General features: G+C 37.6%; 1 protein-coding gene across 2 annotated transcripts in view; it reads left to right on the top strand.

Annotated features, from left to right (window-relative positions):
• The window catches only part of LOC126215106 (guanine nucleotide-binding protein G(q) subunit alpha), a 103,513-nt gene extending 85,802 nt beyond the window's left edge, over positions 1–17,711 (top strand). For both annotated transcript variants that reach the window (XM_049941762.1, XM_049941761.1), the window contains exon 8: positions 13,139–17,711. In XM_049941762.1, the coding sequence (XP_049797719.1) occupies positions 13,139–13,221 (83 nt within the window). In that variant the 3' untranslated portion in view covers positions 13,222–17,711. The remainder of the gene's footprint in view (positions 1–13,138) is intronic.
• Positions 17,712–18,502: the final 791 nt, after the last annotated feature.

Here is an 18,502-nt window from a genome sequence, read left to right as displayed (position 1 = left end):
TCCCTACATCACAAACCGTGAGGAGGCTTGTGGCGTATAGAAACAGGTGTAACTGTGATGTCTCGCAATGACACATTCACTCCACTCTATCTGTTCTGATGGTGGGACTTAATTCAGTATTCAGTTTATTCACCATTGACCACTTACAGCGGAATAGGTCTAAACATTAAATATACAATTAACAATAACTTTTCAGTAAAGTTTTTACAATTTAATTCCTTTTCTTTTAGGAATATTCTTATATACTAATGTCAATGCTTATTTCAAAATATTGTTATATTATAAAATGGGTGTTTGAGAAGCCAGTCATAAACCTTACGTTTGAAAATATTATTGGTCAGTGACCGAGCAGATGCTGGAAGTTTATTGAAGAGTTTTAAACTCATTATTTTGTGTGAGTTTGCAGTCTTTGTGAGTCTGTGTCTCGGTATGTCAAAGTCCAGTTTGCCTCTGGTGTTGTGGGGATGTATGTTCTCTCTGGTCTCGAACTTATTTAAGTTGCTTTTGACATAAAGCAGTGCTGTGTAGATGTATAGATTCACCACGGTTAATATCATGTGCTCGATAAAGAGGGGACGGCAGTGTTCCTTGGGTTTAGCTTTGCTTATTATTCTGATTACTTTTTTTTTAATTTTCAGAATTTCACAGACAGAGCAAGAATGTCCCCATAACAATATGCTGTAGGAAATGTGTGACTGAAAGAGGCCAAAATATACCAGCTTTAGATACTCACAGTGACTACATCTGTCAGTCTCCAGATGAGATAACACACTCTTGCTATTCTCTTGCAGATATGGCTAATGTGTTCCTCCCAGTTTAATTTTGAGTCAATGTGGAATCCTAACAATTTTATTGATTTGCTTTCAACAGCTGTAGTTAAACCCAGAATTAGTTCTTGTGTTTTATCTGGATTACACAGGAGTTCATTAGAAGAAAACCAATCCATTACTAGTTCTAGTTTTTCCTGTGTTGCCTGATGCAGTTCTGTCGTGTCACGGTGTGTATTGAGCAACGTTGTATCATCTGCATAACACACAACTGAATTTGCTCCTACATGGTAAGGTAAGTCATTAATTGCAATGATAAACAGAAAAGGACCTAGGACCGAGCCCTGAGGCACTCCAGTCCGAACTTCCTTCAGTGAGGAGCATCTATTTTTAATTGATACATACTGTCTCCTGTTACTTAAGTATGATTCGATTACATCCAAAGATGGTTTGTGTATGCCATAAAATTCCAGTTTTGCAAGTAGGGTGTTAGATGGTATGCAGTCGAAGGCTTTGCTAAGATCGCACAGTACGACTGATACTAGATCCTTATTTTCGAATGCAGTTAACACCTGGTTAACAACTTCAGTGACAGCAGTAGTGGTGTTTTTACCATGCTGATATGCAAACTGTCTGTCGGAGAGGAGATCATGTTTATCAAAATATTTGTTTAGTTGACTGTACATTACATATTCAAAAACTTTAGAGAAAATTGGGACAATAGAAACTGGGCGATACTTTTGGGGCAGATACTTATCTCCCTTTTTAAAGACTGGTATCACTTTAGCAGTTTTGAGTGCATCTGGGAAAACTCCAGATTCTAAACACATATTAAAAATGAAAGAAAGAGGTTGACAGATAAGGTGCATTATTTTTTTCATTACATAGTTAGAAAACCAATAACAGTCCATACATTTGGAGTTGGTGAACCTTGCCACAGCTTTTACAATATCCTCTAGTGTGACAACATTCCAGTGGAAAGTATACCTCCTATGGGGCACAGCACCAAGATGATCTAGTGCACAAGTGCCATTTTGCTGGATTTTGTTTTTCAGCTCGCTCACTGACGTTAGGAAGTAATTATTTACTTCTTCTGGGACCAGATTGCATCTTGTGTATGGGTTTGTGAATTATATTGGTTGATGATATCCCATGCTGCTTTACATTTGTTGGGAGCACTTTCAATGTAATGTTCACATGCCAGTCTTTTGGCCAAGGACAGTTTGTCTTTGTAGATTTTTTTTACATTTTAGATAAGCTCTATAAGAAGTATTATCTAGCTCAGGTCCTTGTCTACAAGAATTTTTATATATTCTGTACAGTCTGAGCATCTCCTCCCTAATGAGAGCTAGCTCATCTGTATACCATTTTAGCCGTTTGTTTTTCTGTTTATGCTTGGGGCTACTTTTGATTAATGGTGAGCAGGAGTACCATAACTCTGTGAGTATTTCCAGGAAGTTGTTAAACACCATTTTACCAGCACCCTTCCCAGGTTGTGTGTTGTATACAAAGTCCCAGTTAACATAAGATATTCTGTCAATAAATAAATTAATATATTCATCTTTCTGCCCTCTTACCCATGTGGCATTAGACTTGATTCTGACTGATTTGTCTGATTTAGGCAACTGATCACAGGAGAATGTTAAAATCAATGGTTCATGATCAGATAGGGCTCCACTGGCAAGTCTGACGTCGTACATATCTTTAGAAAAATTTACTATAATATTATCTAAGCACGCCTTATCCCGTGTTGGTGTGTAATTTGTACATTGTAAATTTAGTGATCTTAAGATATTAAAAAACGTTCTAGTAACATGTTCATCACTGTTGGCCATTTCAATGTTGAAATCGCCACAGATAAATAGTTTTATGTTAGATTTTAGTATTTTCCTCATAAGCAGCTCAAATCTTTCGAAAAATGTATTTATATCTCCTCCTGGTAATCTATATAGGCTAACAATTATAGTATTCTCTACGTTTAGTCTTATACAGCTAAATTCTCCATCTAGTTCTGCACAGTAAGAGCTCACATCTATTTTAGTAAACATTATACTATCTTTAACAAATATTAGGGCACCTCCATTCTTTCTTTCACTTCTACACATAATGTCTCCAACAGCATACCCCTGAGGAACAAAATATTGTACTTGATCGTCTGTCAGCCAATGTTCTGAGATACAAACAACATCAATGTTTTCAATACTGCAAAAATGTTCTAATTGTAATACTTTGTTCCTAATGCAGCGAATGTTCGTTTGCATCACAGTAACAGATTTATCTTTATTGTTTATTGTCTGAGAACACACTCTCATTCGAATGTCGCTTTTAGCACCTAGTTCAAGTACAGGAGGTTTATTACCCGCCGATTCACAGACTTTTATACTAAAAAATGACATACATTCCAGGTATTACTCAAACCGCTACTTTCGTAGATCGTTTTATTCCGTGTGAGTCTTTCTTTAATTATTTCATTGACACGTTCGCACACAAACTTTTTCCCTTCATAGTTTAGGTAGTTCCCGTGTCTGGTGTGAAGGTTACGCTTAAGTTTACTTATATCGACCACAGCACAATTTGAGTATTCAGAGAACAGTTTCTTTATTTTAATATTCGTTCTTCGAATTTCTTTATTAACGCACGAACTATAGATTAGATCGTGCCTATGAGGCACTGTAGCAACAACTGTATTCCTTGATTTATTTTTTTCTAGAAAGTTCTGAAGCACTTTTACGCAGACATCTGCTTCATTTTTCGCAACATCATTTGATCCCATTATGCATACGAGAAAGTCATTTTCTTGCGTGGATTTTGTTTGAATGCAAGCATCTAAAACGTGTTTAGTTCCCGCTCCAGGTTTAACAACACTGGTCACTGCTAAGTCTCGATTTATTTCTCGAAACATACTTGATAAATTCCTGCCATGGCTATCTGTTAGAAAAAGCACACTGTTCTTTTTACCTGTTGTTTCCCGTTTATCAACATTTTTCCAAGAGTGACCATTCGTTTTCAGCGCATTGTCTTTTGAATGGTCTGGATAATTTACACTGTCTTTAACACCGTCACTGGACTGCAGAACACCGTATTTGTTTTTATCCGTAAATGTAACTGCTGTTGCAGAGTTCGTTTTTATTTTTCCAGCTAAAGTCCTACCTTTGTGTCTCACTTCTGTCCACTCGGACGATTTGTGCCTTTCGTCAGGTGCCACTTCGGATGATTTGTTCTTCGACCGTAGTTCCCGATTTTCATTCTTGAGTGTGGTGATTTCGCTTCTTAAAGTGTTGACTAAGAATTGTAGACCTGAAACTCGTTCTCTTAAATTTGTTATTTCAACGTTACAATTCTCGCACACTCCCTTTTTTAGTACATAACTGTAACTTTCTCGTCTTAGGGTTAAACACTTCTACACTCGCGGCCATATTGCAGTAATGTGTCACAGGCTTTGCAGAAATCTGAACGACTAGTACAGTCCAGCCTTGAGCTAAGGTGTGACCGCACATGTGGGAGAGACAAATGTAAATTGTGAAAATAATAGTTATTTTTGCTTCTGACAGCTGGTTTTCTGTAGCAGTAAATGAGGTATTGCTATTCTTGAGATTACACACACACACACACACACACACACACACACACACACCCTCCCTTTGCACTCTGTTTCTTATACAGCACAGATCATCCTGAGGCAAATCTACATATTGATTTATTATACACTTATTTATTATTATTGATTTATTATACAGTTTGAACTGGAACTCTGACAAACTTTCACTGTTAGCGCTGTGTAGATTTACATGAGGATGACATGTGCTGTAGAAAATAACTACTGAGCATGGGGAAATCTTACGCTAGGAATGGGTGAACTTCTCCAGATTATATCCTTTATACGCCATTGATGACATCCTGTAGAATAGGTTCTGTCAGTGATAGTATGTTACAGTTGGATTATGTACAAATTAAGTATCTTATGTTAACATATTGTTGTTGTTGTTGTTGTTGTTGTTGTTGTTGTTGTGGTCTTCAGTCCTGAGACTGGTTTGATGCAGCTCTCCGTGCTGCACTACCCTGCGCAAGCTTCTTCATTCCCAAGTAACTACTGCATCCTACATCCTTCTGAATTTCCTTAGTGTATTCATCTCTTGGTCGCCCTCTATGATTTTTATCCTCCACACTGCCCTCCAATACTAAACTGGTGATCCCTTGATGCCTCAGAACATGTTCTACCAACTTGTCCCTTTTTCTAGTAATGTTGTGCCACAAATTACTCTCCCCCCCCCCCCCCCCCCCCCCCACTTCTGTTCAGCACACCCTTATTAGTTAAGTGATTTACCCATCTAACCTTCAGCATTCTTCTCCAGCACCACATTTTGAAAGCTGCTAATCTCTTCTTGTCTAAACCATTCATCATCCATGTTTCACTTCCATACATGGCTACACTCTGTATAAATACTTTAAGAAAAGACTTCCTGACAATTAAATCTATTCTCAATGTTAACAAATTTCTCTTCTTCAGAAACGCTTTCCTTGCCATTGCCAGTCTACATTTTATATCCTCCCTTCTTTGACCATCATCAGTTATTTTGCTCCCCAAATAGCAAAACTCCTTTACTACTTTAAGTGTCTCATTTCCTAATCTAATTCCCTCAGCATCACCTGACTTAATTCGACTACATTCCATTATCCTCATTTTAGTTTTGTTGATGTTCATCTGATATCCTTCTTTCAAGACACTGTCCATTCCATTCAACTGATCTTCCAGATCCTTTGTTGTTTCCAACAGAATTAGAATGCCATCAGCAAACCTTAAAGCTTTTATTTCTTCTCCATGGATTTTAATTCCTAGTCCAAATTTTTATTTTGTTTCCTTTACTGCTTGCTCAATGTATTGATTGAATAACATCAGCAGTAGGCTACAACTGTCTCACTCCCTTCCCAACCACTGCTTCCCTTTCATGCCCCTCGTCTCTTACAACTGACCTTTGGTTTCTGTACAAATTATAAATAGCCTTTTGCTCCCTGTATTTCCCCTGCCACTTTCAGAATTTGAAAGAGAGTATTCCAGTCAGCATTGTCAAGAACTTTCTCTAAGTCTACAAATGCTAGAAAAGAAGATTTTCACTTCCTTAATCTATCTTTTAAGATAGCGTCAGTATTGCTTCACATTGTCCAACATTTCTACGGAATCCAAACTGATCTTCCACAAGGTCAGCTTCTGCCAGTTTTTCCATTGGTGTGTAAAGAATTTGTGTTTGTATTTTGTAGCCGTGACTTATTAAACTGATAGTTCAATCATTTTCACACCTGTCAAAGTTAACCAGTTACACAGCTTTAAAATCAGAATCATTAAAACCATTTTCAACAATACATATATAAAAAATAAAAAAAACTTCTCGTACTGTGGGATGGACTTGTCAACTAACCATCTTGAACAGATTATTTTTGAAATAGTATAATGGTGTTGCCACAGCAGAATTTGGCAATTTATTAAAGAACTTCAGACATGTTGTGAGAGTTTCTTGTCTGTTCAGTCTGTGCCTACGAATGTCAATACTCATTTTGCTTCCGGTGTCACAATAGTGTATATTCTTGCTAGTGTCAATATCTGTTACATCGTTCGTGACACGGAACTATCAATATTTGACCTCAGTGAACAGAGGACGGCAATGTTAAACATTATTCGTAGTGCCTTTGGCTTTTTAAGTAGAACATCACCGATATGATAAGAATGTCCCCATAGTAACAGGCACAAGATATGCGAGACTGAAAAAGTCGAGAGTAAGCTGTTTGTAGATATTCATTACTGATGACGCCATTTAATTTACACACGAGATAATCGTTGCAGGTATAGTTGATGTGGTTCTTTCCATTCATCTCAGGTCACACAGTGCACAAATTTAGTGCTTTACTTAATAAAATGCAGTTGGGTTTCTAGTATTTGAATCAGCTTTGCATACTGAAGGCAGGATAATGCTGTTTGGAAATGCACATTCGTCTGAGAAACAGTTTCTCTGTCTGAACCACATAGGTAGTATATTTAGGTGCCTTTTAAGGCCTATCCAATACGAAAAATACTGCCGAGCATCTCTGATGCATTACTGAAATGTCAATATCTCAACAGTCTACACATGTCACCTTCATAACCACTGTCAGTGGAGTGAGAGGGAGAGATGACCAGTCGTGCCATTTGGGGTCAGTCTCTAGATCTGTCACACGTTTACAACGCACTCTGTGATGCGAACCATTGGATCACCCTATGTAGTTGATGTAGTTTTAATGTTGTCAGTGCCAAATAAACACGTCAAATGCTGTTGGTGTGCATCTGAGAAACCGGATCTCCCGGCGAAGTGTCTCCTTAGGTATATAGTACACGGTGTGTTCAGTAAGTAGTGCAACACTTTTTATTGTAAACCTGTTTTGGTTGAAAAAAATACGGAGTTTGTTGTGGCATGTAGTAGAATATTCCCACTTCAGCCAGTATATTTTCGTGAAGTTCCAGTAGGTGGTGACGCTATGCTTAGCCTTCAGAATGGTGTATCTAGTCGAGGTGTGTTCTGTGAAGTGTGTGTCATAAAGTTTTTTTTTACAGAAACCAGACAGTCTCTGAGATTCATAGATGTTTGCAGAACATCTGCAGAGACCTGGCGTGAACAAAAGCACGGCAATTTGTTGCGCGAGGGGTCCGTCACTTAACCTCGATGTTGTGCAGACCTTTCAGATCTTCGGCACGCCAGCCGACACACGCAGCTGTGACTCCTGCAACGTCGGAATGTGCAGACACATTCATTCGAGCTGACCGACGGATCACAAACAAACACCTCACTGCACAACTGAATGTCTGTGTTCAGTGCTGACACATTCGTCCGCCATTTGGGGTGTGCTCGCCGAGTTCCTCACTGTCTAACAGAATACCATATAGAGTAACAAAGTACAATCTGTGTGGAATTGCTTCCACCTCAAGAGGCTGGTTTTGTCAATTTTTTTGTCGAACATTGTCACATATGGTGAAACGTGGGTTCGTTACTTCGAACTGGAAACAAAATGGCAATCCGTGGAGTTGGGCACACCATTTTTTGTCTGAACAAAAAAACTCGAAGCCACACCCTCAGGCGGTAGAATTGTGGCGACTGTCTTCGGGGATTCTGAAGGGATTATTCTGTTTTATCTCCTCCCACTTGGTGCAACGTGCAACTCAGAAGTGTATTGTGCTACCCTCAGGAAACTGAAGAAATTAAATCAGCATGTTCATAGCCACAAAAATTGAAACGAACTACTACTTCTTCTTTTTCTACTACTTCTTCTTTTTCTACTACTTCTTCTTTTTCTACTACTTCTTCTTCTTTTTCTACTACTTCTTCTTCTTTTTCTTTACAATGCGGGGCATCACTCAAGTCTGCACACGGAGAGCAGTTCAGAAAACATTGGACTTTTCTTTCTCAACCTCCCAACAGCCCAGATCTCACACCTCTCAATTTCCATCTGTTTGACCCTATGAAGGATTCATTCCATGAGAAGCAGTATATGGATCATGGAGAGGTAACTGATGCAGCAACAGCTATTCATAGAGTGACACCGTGTGGGCATACAATAAGGTGGCATACAGCCATTACATTGAATAGAGATTGTTGAAAAATAGGGTTTTGTAGGAGAAAAGAGTGGGACTAATATGGTGTACTGGAATCCTGAATTAAACCAACCAGCTTTGAGAAAAAAATGTGTGGCATGACATATTGAATACCCTTGTGCTTTTGAACAAACCCTTTTTCGATCTAAAACAAAGCTGCCCCACCGCGAGCGCGTGCCTAGAGACACACACACACACACACACACACCACTGCTGTACACCTACACCTACACTGACACAATGCCAGGACTGCAATTTTGTGGGTGGACTGAGATGATTGGTTATGTCAGGTGGAGTAGGCTAGGAGAGAACGGAAGCAAGGGGGTGGGCAAAGGATTACTGATGTTTCAGAGGGAGACGGCAGGTGTACGGGATAGGAATGCGAACCGGCACCTGTGAATGTGTGCCGCACACGATGATGAGGGTTGGATTGGGAAGGGATGACAGAACAGAGGGGAAGACTGTATGGGTGAAGGGTGAATGACGCTGGGGTCATGGGGCAGAGTGGAAATGGATGTGGGGCAGTGGGATCAACTTGGGAAGATTACAGGAACAAAGGATGTGTTGTGAGGATGACTTCCATCTACATTGCTCAGAAAAGCTGGCGTTGGGGTGAAGGATTCAGATGGCATGGGTTGTGAAGCAGCCATTGAAACTGAGCACATCAGTAGGAGTGCTGCACAGTTGCTGTACTGGTCACTAAATAAGAAGCCACGAGTTGATAAACCAATGAATTTGACATGTTTCAGGTAGAACTCTTCTTCAGATTGTCTGCAAAGCAGAAATACCTAGTGAATAACAGAAAATGTAACTAAATAAAGACTATACGAGAGTGTGAAACTAAAAGTATCGTCAAAATTAAACGGCTGAAATACACACCATTAACAGTTTGGTGATAAGACATGTAAAGACAATATGTAACAAAGAGAGCTGTAGTGGCTCACTGGGTAGCTACAGCATGATAACCAAGAAGACAATGCAAGGCACTAGAGGTTGGTGATGAATTCGAAAGTAGTGACAGAAGCACAAGAATGTTTTTGTTTTTCATAAGAAATGTAGTGTATAAAAAAAGACTTTTGGAAAAGTTTACAAAGTGTGAATAATAAAATGATCAAAGGATAGAAATTTAAAATTATATAGAAAATACCATTGACAAAAAAGACATACGTGTAAAATGACAGATAAACAGAATAAAATTCCAAGACAATTGCCTAAATTCAAACTCTCACAAAATTACATAAATAAAAAAACTGAAGGAAAAAAATTTAAAAAGGTGAAAGACTATAGAGAAAATTCAGTTGTAACATAAGGCAAGGACTCAAACTCACACAAGACTTGGTGAGGGAGATAGTGCAAGCAAAACTCGTTAAAAGATAAAATAAATAATTTAATAATAAAAGACCATTGGAACAAAAGGGAAAATAGAGGGCGTACTAAAATTTCCAAAAGCATTAGGATAAGCTGTAATAACAACCTATTCAGTACATGAGCACTAATTATAATATTAGATATCAAGGATGCTGGGAATTCAAACACTCGAGAAATACATACGACAAAAGCGATAACTATGGGAAACATTCCAGCATCCTTGACATCTGATATAATTAATGCTCATGTTCCGAATAGATTATTGTTACCACTTACCCCAGTGCTTTTGGGAATTATATTATTTTCTCTATTTTCCCTTGTGTTTCTGTGGTTTTTTTTATTACATTATTTTGTTTTTTAACAAGTTTTACGTGCACAATCTCTGCAACCTATTCTCGGAGGGTTTGAGTCCTCGATCACTAAGTAAGAAGCCAGCAATGACTTACACGTTCCAGTTGGAACCCATCTTCATATTGTCTGCAAACCATAAATACGTAGGACATTAAAGAGCTGAAATACACACCATGAACATCTTGGTGATGAGCTATATAAAGACAGTATGTAACACAGCTGTCATGGCAGACCGACTAGCTACAACACGATAACAAGGAAGAAAATTTAAGCAACCAGAGGACGGTGAAGAATACGAAAGTAGCCCATGTAGTGACAGGAACAGAAGAAATTTTTCTAAGTCCTAAAAAATGTATTACACAAAATTAAACTTTTGTAAAATTTTACAAAATGGGAAATAATAAAATTAACTAAACGTAGAAATTTATACACATAAAAAATACCGTTGACAAAAGTGTTACAGTTAACAGAGTAAAAATCCCAGGACAGTTAGAAAAATTCAAATCTTCATACAAAATTACATAAAATGTAAAGGAAAACAATGAAACAAAAATAATAAAGTACTTATATTGATTTGCAATATGGTTGCATTCTTTTTGTGTGACTTTGTCACAATTACAAAAAATTGAGCACATTGTGCTTCGCAGTGTGTTTCCCCGCTAGGTGGTCAACTCCTCTGTCGGCCACAATTTGGGTGAACAGTTGGTTGAAGGTTGTGCCCAGATAAAATAACAGCAGACGTGGTATAAAACACATCTGCTTTCACAGGTAGACCTACCTCGATAGTATGGAATAAGCCCATGACAGAACTGGTGTGTGTGTGTGTGTGTGTGTGTGTGTGTGTGTGTGTTGCGAGCTACCACTTTAAGATGGTTGGTTGTTAAATATGGGAATATTTTTTTTTATTTTTTTTAAAAAACTTCATTTGGATTAGTTTTGTGCATATATTCAGAACATTTTTAGTGTTTATATTTCTTCCTCTTTGAGACCTGTTGTGATTTCATACAGCATGTCGTCTGTGACAGTAACCCTACTTCCAGAACAAATTTTCACTCAGTGATCGATTACGTGCTGGTTCGAAACTTCCTGGCAGAATAAAACTGTCCACCAGACTAGGACTCTGACCTATCAGCTTAGCCTTCCGCAGCCAAATCCTCTACTAATGGAGATATTTGAGCACAACTAATGACCTCCCCCCACAGCTTAACCTCTGTCGATATCTTATTTCCTATCCTCGAAACTTCGCAGTTCTCCTGCATATCTTGCAGGCCTAACACTCTTGGAAGAAAGGATATTACAGAGACATAACTTAGCCACAACATGGGGCGTTGTTTCTAGAATGAATTTTCTTTCTGCGGTGGAGTATGCATTATTTTGAAACTTGCTATTAGGACAGCAGAAGTACTGGGATAGCTCAGTTGACAGAGCACTTGCCCGTGCACAAAATGTTCCAGGTGTACCGGTATGAAATGAGCGTTAAGATACAAGTGTGTTGATAGGGAACATTTGTTGTGAACGAGCCTTAATTTTTTTTTTGTTAGGTTCGTATGACATCTGTCAAAGATATTTAGTATACATCAAGGCATGAAACAAACATCATCATATGTTTTCATCGTATTAACAATGTCGAATTTTTTACCAGAAAGTGATAATTTGTGGAAAGCATTAATTTTTTGTTTCCGTTTGAAAAAAATTGCTGCAGAGTCGCATTGAATGCTTGTCGAGGCATATGGTGATCATGCTCTATCAGAAGCAACATGCAAAAGATGGTTTCAACGGTTCCGAAATAATGATTTTTATGTAAGAGATTAAGAACGTGGAAGACTACCAAAAAAGTTCAAAGAGGCCGAATTGCAAGCAATATTGGATGAAGATGATACTTTGAGTCAGAATCAAATGGCAGCAATGCTAAATGTTGCACAACAAACAATTTCTGACCGTTTCAAAGCTATGGGAAAGATCCAAAAGTGTGGAAAAAGGGTGCCACATGAATTGAATGAAAGACAGGCAGAAAACCGAAAAACCATTTGTCAAATTTTACTTCAAAGACATGAAAGAAAAACAGTTTTGCATTGAATTGTTTCTGGCGATGAAAAATGGATTTATTTTAAGAATCCTAAACGGGAGAAATCATGGGTTACTCCGGGACAACCATCAACATGGAATGCAAAACCAGATCGATTCGGCAAGAAGACAATGCTCTGTGTTTGGTGGGATCAGAAAGGTGTGGTGTATCGTGAGCTTCTAAAACCCGGTGAATCTGTGAATACTAATTGCTACAGACAACAAATGATCAATTTGAACTATGCATTGATCGAAAAAAGACCAGAATGGGCCAGAAGACATGGCAAAGTAATTTTTTTACACGACAATGCACCTGCATACAAAGCAAAACTGGTTCAGGATACAATCAAAACACTTGGCTGGGAGCTACTACCCCACCCGCCGTATTCACCAGACTTGGCCCCTTCTGACTACCATTTGTTCTCATCAATGGGACACGCATTGGCTGAGGGACACTTCGATTCCTATGAAGAAGCCGAAAATTGGGTGTCTGACTGGTTTGCTTCAAAAGACGAACATTTCTATTGGAGGGGTATCTACAAATTTCCAGAAAGGTTGTCAAAATCTATAGAAAGCAATGGTCAGTACTTGGAATAAAATGTTTTTACTTTTCAATTCAAAATTAGTGTTTAATTTTCACAAAAAAATGCTAATTTCATATCGGTACACCTGGTAGCTCTCTGGAAGACTGTGTACTGTTACTGAATTACCTATTGAAACAAATGAAAAACACTAAATATACCTGGGTTCAAATTAGTGCAGTATGCAATTTGTTCTTTTGTCTCTAAAACATATGTAATATTTAGTATTCTTTTCAAAAATTCTTAAATGTGCTTGTCTTTATGTATGACCAATGATTTACTGCTTCACAACTTCCTCAGTAGTCACGACTACCAGTTAGATAGTAGTAGCACGGTAGCAACTGTAACATTTTCAGTTACTGCATGTCACCCATTTTCATTGCTGTTTACAGATACAGAGAACATCAGGTTTGTGTTTGCGGCAGTGAAGGACACGATTTTGCAGTCGAACCTGAAGGAGTACAACCTGGTTTAAAACGCCACGCCACGCCTGGCAGCTCTCGCTCGACACCACGTAACATATTGAGAGATAATTTATTTTTAATCATTTTATTACATAAGAAAAAGAATTGGAGGAAATGTTCTTACATTGTGTATTGTGTTCATTGTATTGGGTCAGAGGAATCCAATGCCAATACAGTCGTACATTAATTAGAGAGCATCGGACACTTTGCTTATTATTTGTGGAAGGAAGAGCTTCCTCCTTCTCCTGAGTGTTGTGTCACCTGAGTCCAGTGTCTGATGTAAGGATACATTTGTTAGTGAGCATCGGAGAGAAGTCACAACTAATTCTTTGGTTTCCTTCTCTTCTGCCTTTCTCCCTCATCCCTCTTCTCTTCTCTCTCTCTCTCTCTCTCTCTCTCTCTCTCTCTCTCTCTCTGATGTAAACTTCAAAATCCTAAATTACCTACTGCCAATGACAACGTAGCAAAAAATGTTTTTGTGGTTTATAGGACAGAAATTTCAGGCAAGAATGGTTGATAAGAGGAATGTAATATAACCATTGCTTTAAACATGAATTTTATCACGCCTGGGAAGTATGAGATGTTTAATCTTTTCTTTTTGGGGGGGGGGGGGGGGGGGGAGCAGTTGAAATGCGCTACATATAGCATTACGTTTAGGAATGAAGAATGGTACCCCCATGATTGTGTGATATTTAAACTTACACTACCAAGTTAATGTGAATAACTACTTCAGTTTTACAGTAAGCTTATTATCTGCTTGTCAGCTGTACTTTCCTCAGTGTTCTGGCTACCAGTTAAATTTATAGCAGTGGACCAACTTGAACCAAAATATCTGTTTGTTTCTTTGGGTTAAAATTATCCAAAATTTCTGTATTTATTGGCATATATGGTGTTTGTAATTTTCTTCAGGAGTACATTACAGGAATTATGAGCTGCAAACAGTAGCGTTTTTGATAGCGCAACATTTTAAAATAATGCCTTCGAATTGTAAAAAAATATTTTGTGAAAGAATTATAGTCTGCAGGTGTTTGCAAAATATCTCATTATGTTATGTTAAAATTTCCTATATTTTGGTGCATTGTGATAGATAACACCAGCTCAACTGAGAGCTTTTGTAAGGATCCAGAGTTTGCATTTACTGTTCGAGTCGGTGTGTTTGTCGATTCGGTAAGGTTTCTGTGAAACATATCTGTGAAGTGGGAGAAGGTCAACGCCTAACAATGTTACCTCCTTTGGGATTCTCTCTCTCTCTCTCTCTCTCTCTCTCTCTCTCTCTCTCTCTCTCTCTCTTTCTTCCTCATGCCCCTTTCTTTCCCTTCTATGCTTTTCCACCTTCCCTATCCTGTAGGAGAGGCATTGACTTGCACTTATGGAGAGCAGCTGTATGAAATCTATTGAATCTCCAGTGCCTATTGTCATCATCTGGTTGTAAAACAAGGGACATTTACATGAATGTATGCTAATCTGTTTGTTAATTGTATTTTAAATGAGCCCATAATTATTCCATGTTTGTAAATAATTGTACTAAGCTAATTATTCCGTATAGCTGTGCAGAGCGCGTGCTATTGTTGTGTGAAAATATTTATCCCTCTTTTTTTCTTTTTGTTCGCGAGAGGAGGTTGTGAAGGATTTGTGGAAATACCTTTTACAGCTCTTCAGTGAGTTGTACTGTGCATATTTGCTTTGTTGTTGTTTTAATGGCTGTTGTAAGTAATTAAACAGTGACAGTTTGGCCTAAGAAAGAAATCCAGATTGCCAGTGTGCAGCAAACGGACACAGTCATCCGAACTTTTGGATCGAGAAGTATTGCACTGTGAAGAGACAATTTTTGAACGCAACTGCGTCTTCGCGGTGTCGCGTCTTAGGTCAGAGTGAAGTGTGAGAGCCGTGCCTGCGACACACTGCTTTCTCGTAGGGTTTGTCCACAGTGGGAGGCATTAAATGCTGGAGAAGGAATGTGATAAGTTTTTGATTAGCATTGCAGAACTTGTGAGGATGGTTTTTACTTTTTTCTGTTTATTGTTGTTTCCCTGGCATTATATATCATAGGTGTAAATGCGGTTGAATACTGAAGTTTGTAGTGTTCGTAATGACAGAAATAGCTTGTGAAATTCAGCTGATTTAATTATCTTCTAACTGTAAATATTGTGAATTGTATTAATGTATACAGAATATTTATTTATTAAACAGAAATTGTTGCAGTTAATTGGATGATTATGCCAAGCTCTATATATATATATATAAATATATGTACACACATACACATATTGTGAATTATATTTGTACGGACTAATTTTTATTTGTTACGACGCATTGTGCAGAAGTATTAACAGAGTCCAATAATCAAATATTATCAATATACAACGATATCATTTAAAATTCGTGAATACGTGTCGACCCAATTTGATCTCTGTTATGGAGAGCTCAGAGTCCAGCTGTCACCTCGAGTTGTGACATTGTAACGGACTGAGATAGTGTGTGCAACCGAGGAATTTGAAAGGACAGTAGACATTGGTAAGGTTGACTCCATTTTGTATCAGATTACTGGTTATCTAGGCACAAGAGAAGCAGACATCAATTTGGCTCGTAACGTGTGCGGAGTTGTCATATTGCGACTTCGATCACAGGTTCACTGAACCCCATTGTCAAGATTTCAAACAGCTATTGAGGAATACTTATGACACCATTTACTGCCAGCTTGCCATTAGACGAGTTGTCATATCTTTTAGCAAGTCTGAATTTTTTCAGGCTTTTGAGGTGTCTTCAAATGTGGTTTGTATTGGTCTCAGAATTTAATTTCAGTTGAAACAGTATTTAACGCAGGTCTTTTGTTCAGGGGGCTATTTTTTGTGCAGATATGAGAGATGTATGGGAAAAAATTAGATAAGGTGAAGAAAATGTGCAAATGGGCAGGAACTACTGATATTGGTAGCACTGTCGGTGTGTTAATGTGTGAAGTGGACCTGCAATCATATGCCCTTCATTTTTTTTTATTTGTTTATTTAAAGGGCGTCGAGTCCAAAGGAAAATGGACAAAATTTTTCTCAGTCAGACAGTATAAAAAATTTTGTAATAATTTACTGAAAGGAGCTAGTGATTGAGATGTGCTGTGTTACCTCCCTGAGTCATCAGCTGCTTAAGCATCCAGTTACTTGAATGCTTATTTGTTTCCTCATTCACTTCTTCGTACTTAAGAATTGCAGAAACATGAATACCACTTTTCAAGACATTTGAGACACCTCGGTGTACTAATATATAACAATGCCATTACATCAAATTCAAGTACAGGTTCATACAGCCCAGTATAAGAAACTAAATATGGAAAATTACTAAACTACATAGGGAGCTTGCTCAGGGTAACCCTTCATTACAAACGGTTATTTTTCACTCATTGTCTGTGTTGTTACTGCAATTTCCTGCAACACTTTAGACATCCGAAAACAACTGAAAAATATGTAATGTTTGTATTCCTATTTGAGCTGCTATTGCCAAAAGCTTTATATTGTTTGTTACATCTTATGAATAAATTTTATATCTTGTGATTTTTATTTCTGCCTTTGTAAATGTATACAGCCATATATGCAAACATGTTCTTCTTCTTTTTCTTAAGTTTACTTCAGCTCTGTGTCTACTGAATTGAATATTGTGCACAAAGGTCTAACTTGTGATTAATAACTGAAACCCAGCGACATTTTTAGGCCACTGAGTTAGACAGTGGTCAAACATCACAGTTTAGCATTGGGGAAAAACACTAAGAAGCATGTTTATTATTGTGTAGCCTACCAGAATGTGTGATGATCTTCAGCAGAATAATAGTGGTAGAGCATTGTGAGCAACGAGAATGGAATGGGAAATAAGTTTTTTGCATGCAAGACTAAGAAATGCCAAAGCATAATTTTCCTTCTTTTACACATTTTTTTCTGTTAAATGTGCCCCAGTCAGTTAAAATACGTTCTTATATGTAAGCGTTAGAATAGTGACAAATTAAGAACGAAAGTGTCTTCTATATGATGCTGCAAAGTGCTAGAGTATTGTATAAAGAGCCTCTTGTTTGTGTGGATTTTTTTAGGTTACCTGGGCTCTTTGAAGTCCTGCCTGTTGCTTGCTGTTAGTGTGGAAAAGCTAAAATGGTAAAAAAATTAAAGGACGTGGTGTGAAATATATATGTATATATATATATATATATATATATGTATATGTGTATATGAAAACACAGTTTCATGCACAAAAAATGGAATTGTATTTTTTCTCAATTTGCATTGTAACAATGATGAGAGGACAAAGTTCCAGTTTTCCCTTCTCAGAACTATCTGATTATTGTTGAAGAGAAGTTATGGTGAATAAGGGGAAAAAGTAATAATACATTGCTTCATTCATTTTTGTGTGATTGAGATGTGCAGCAACATCTGTTTGTGTGTGCTGGCCAAGCATGTGTTTGTGAATGTGGCATTAGCTCATTTTGTAAATCATTTCTTGTCAAAAATATACTTTTTTCTGGAAATTGTGGTGTTTGAAGTTCTAATTATTTGATTATTTCCTTCACACTGCTACATTTCTTTCTGTCCCTGCTCAAACAGTTATGTTCTAAAAGCAGCCCAACCCGTGACTCTAGAAGATGATGTGAGAAAACTCATTATTCGATTCACTTCTCAGGTGAATTAATGCTATGTCTTTATCAGTGATAGTGACTTTAATTGTAAAAAGTTTGGGAAGGAAATTTCTCTCATTTACCATATAAATAAAGTGCTAGGCATTTCTTTGAAACCTTTTTTTTTTCCCTGTAACTAGCTGAGAAAATTTTGGAGTCTATGAGCTAATGGCCAATACTCCATATGTGCTGCTAGGTAAGTAGAATTGTTTGTTTAATTTCCAGATGTTTGGGACAATACGAGCAAAAGTTATTTTGTTATTGAATGACTTGCTGGATATTGTCATTCAAAGAATATTGTCATTCAAAGAATATGGTTACAGACAGGAACATGAACAATAACACAGTTGCAACCATATATACACACGCATTGCAGCAAAGCAAATCTACTTTGAAAACTGACAAATACAAGACAAAAAGTTCATTGCAAGAAAGCATTAATGTGTAAAAGATGTCCCACTCTATTCTATGTTTAATCATTTCTGTACAGTGCATGAGGAAATGTTATCAGGGTGCAAGTCATTTTTCTGTCTAAAGTTCTCTGAATAAGCACAACAGTATCCTTAAAAAGCCCAAGTTTTTTTATTGCGGGGTTATATATGTACACGCACATTATTAGACTACAGCAATCATAACTGCTGTTA

Source organism: Schistocerca nitens, chromosome 12 (genome assembly GCF_023898315.1).
Source record: "Schistocerca nitens isolate TAMUIC-IGC-003100 chromosome 12, iqSchNite1.1, whole genome shotgun sequence".
In the NCBI taxonomy this organism is placed as follows: domain Eukaryota; kingdom Metazoa; phylum Arthropoda; class Insecta; order Orthoptera; family Acrididae; genus Schistocerca; species Schistocerca nitens.
Note: the sequence above shows the minus strand (reverse complement) of the source record. Positions and strands in the feature narration are given on the sequence as shown.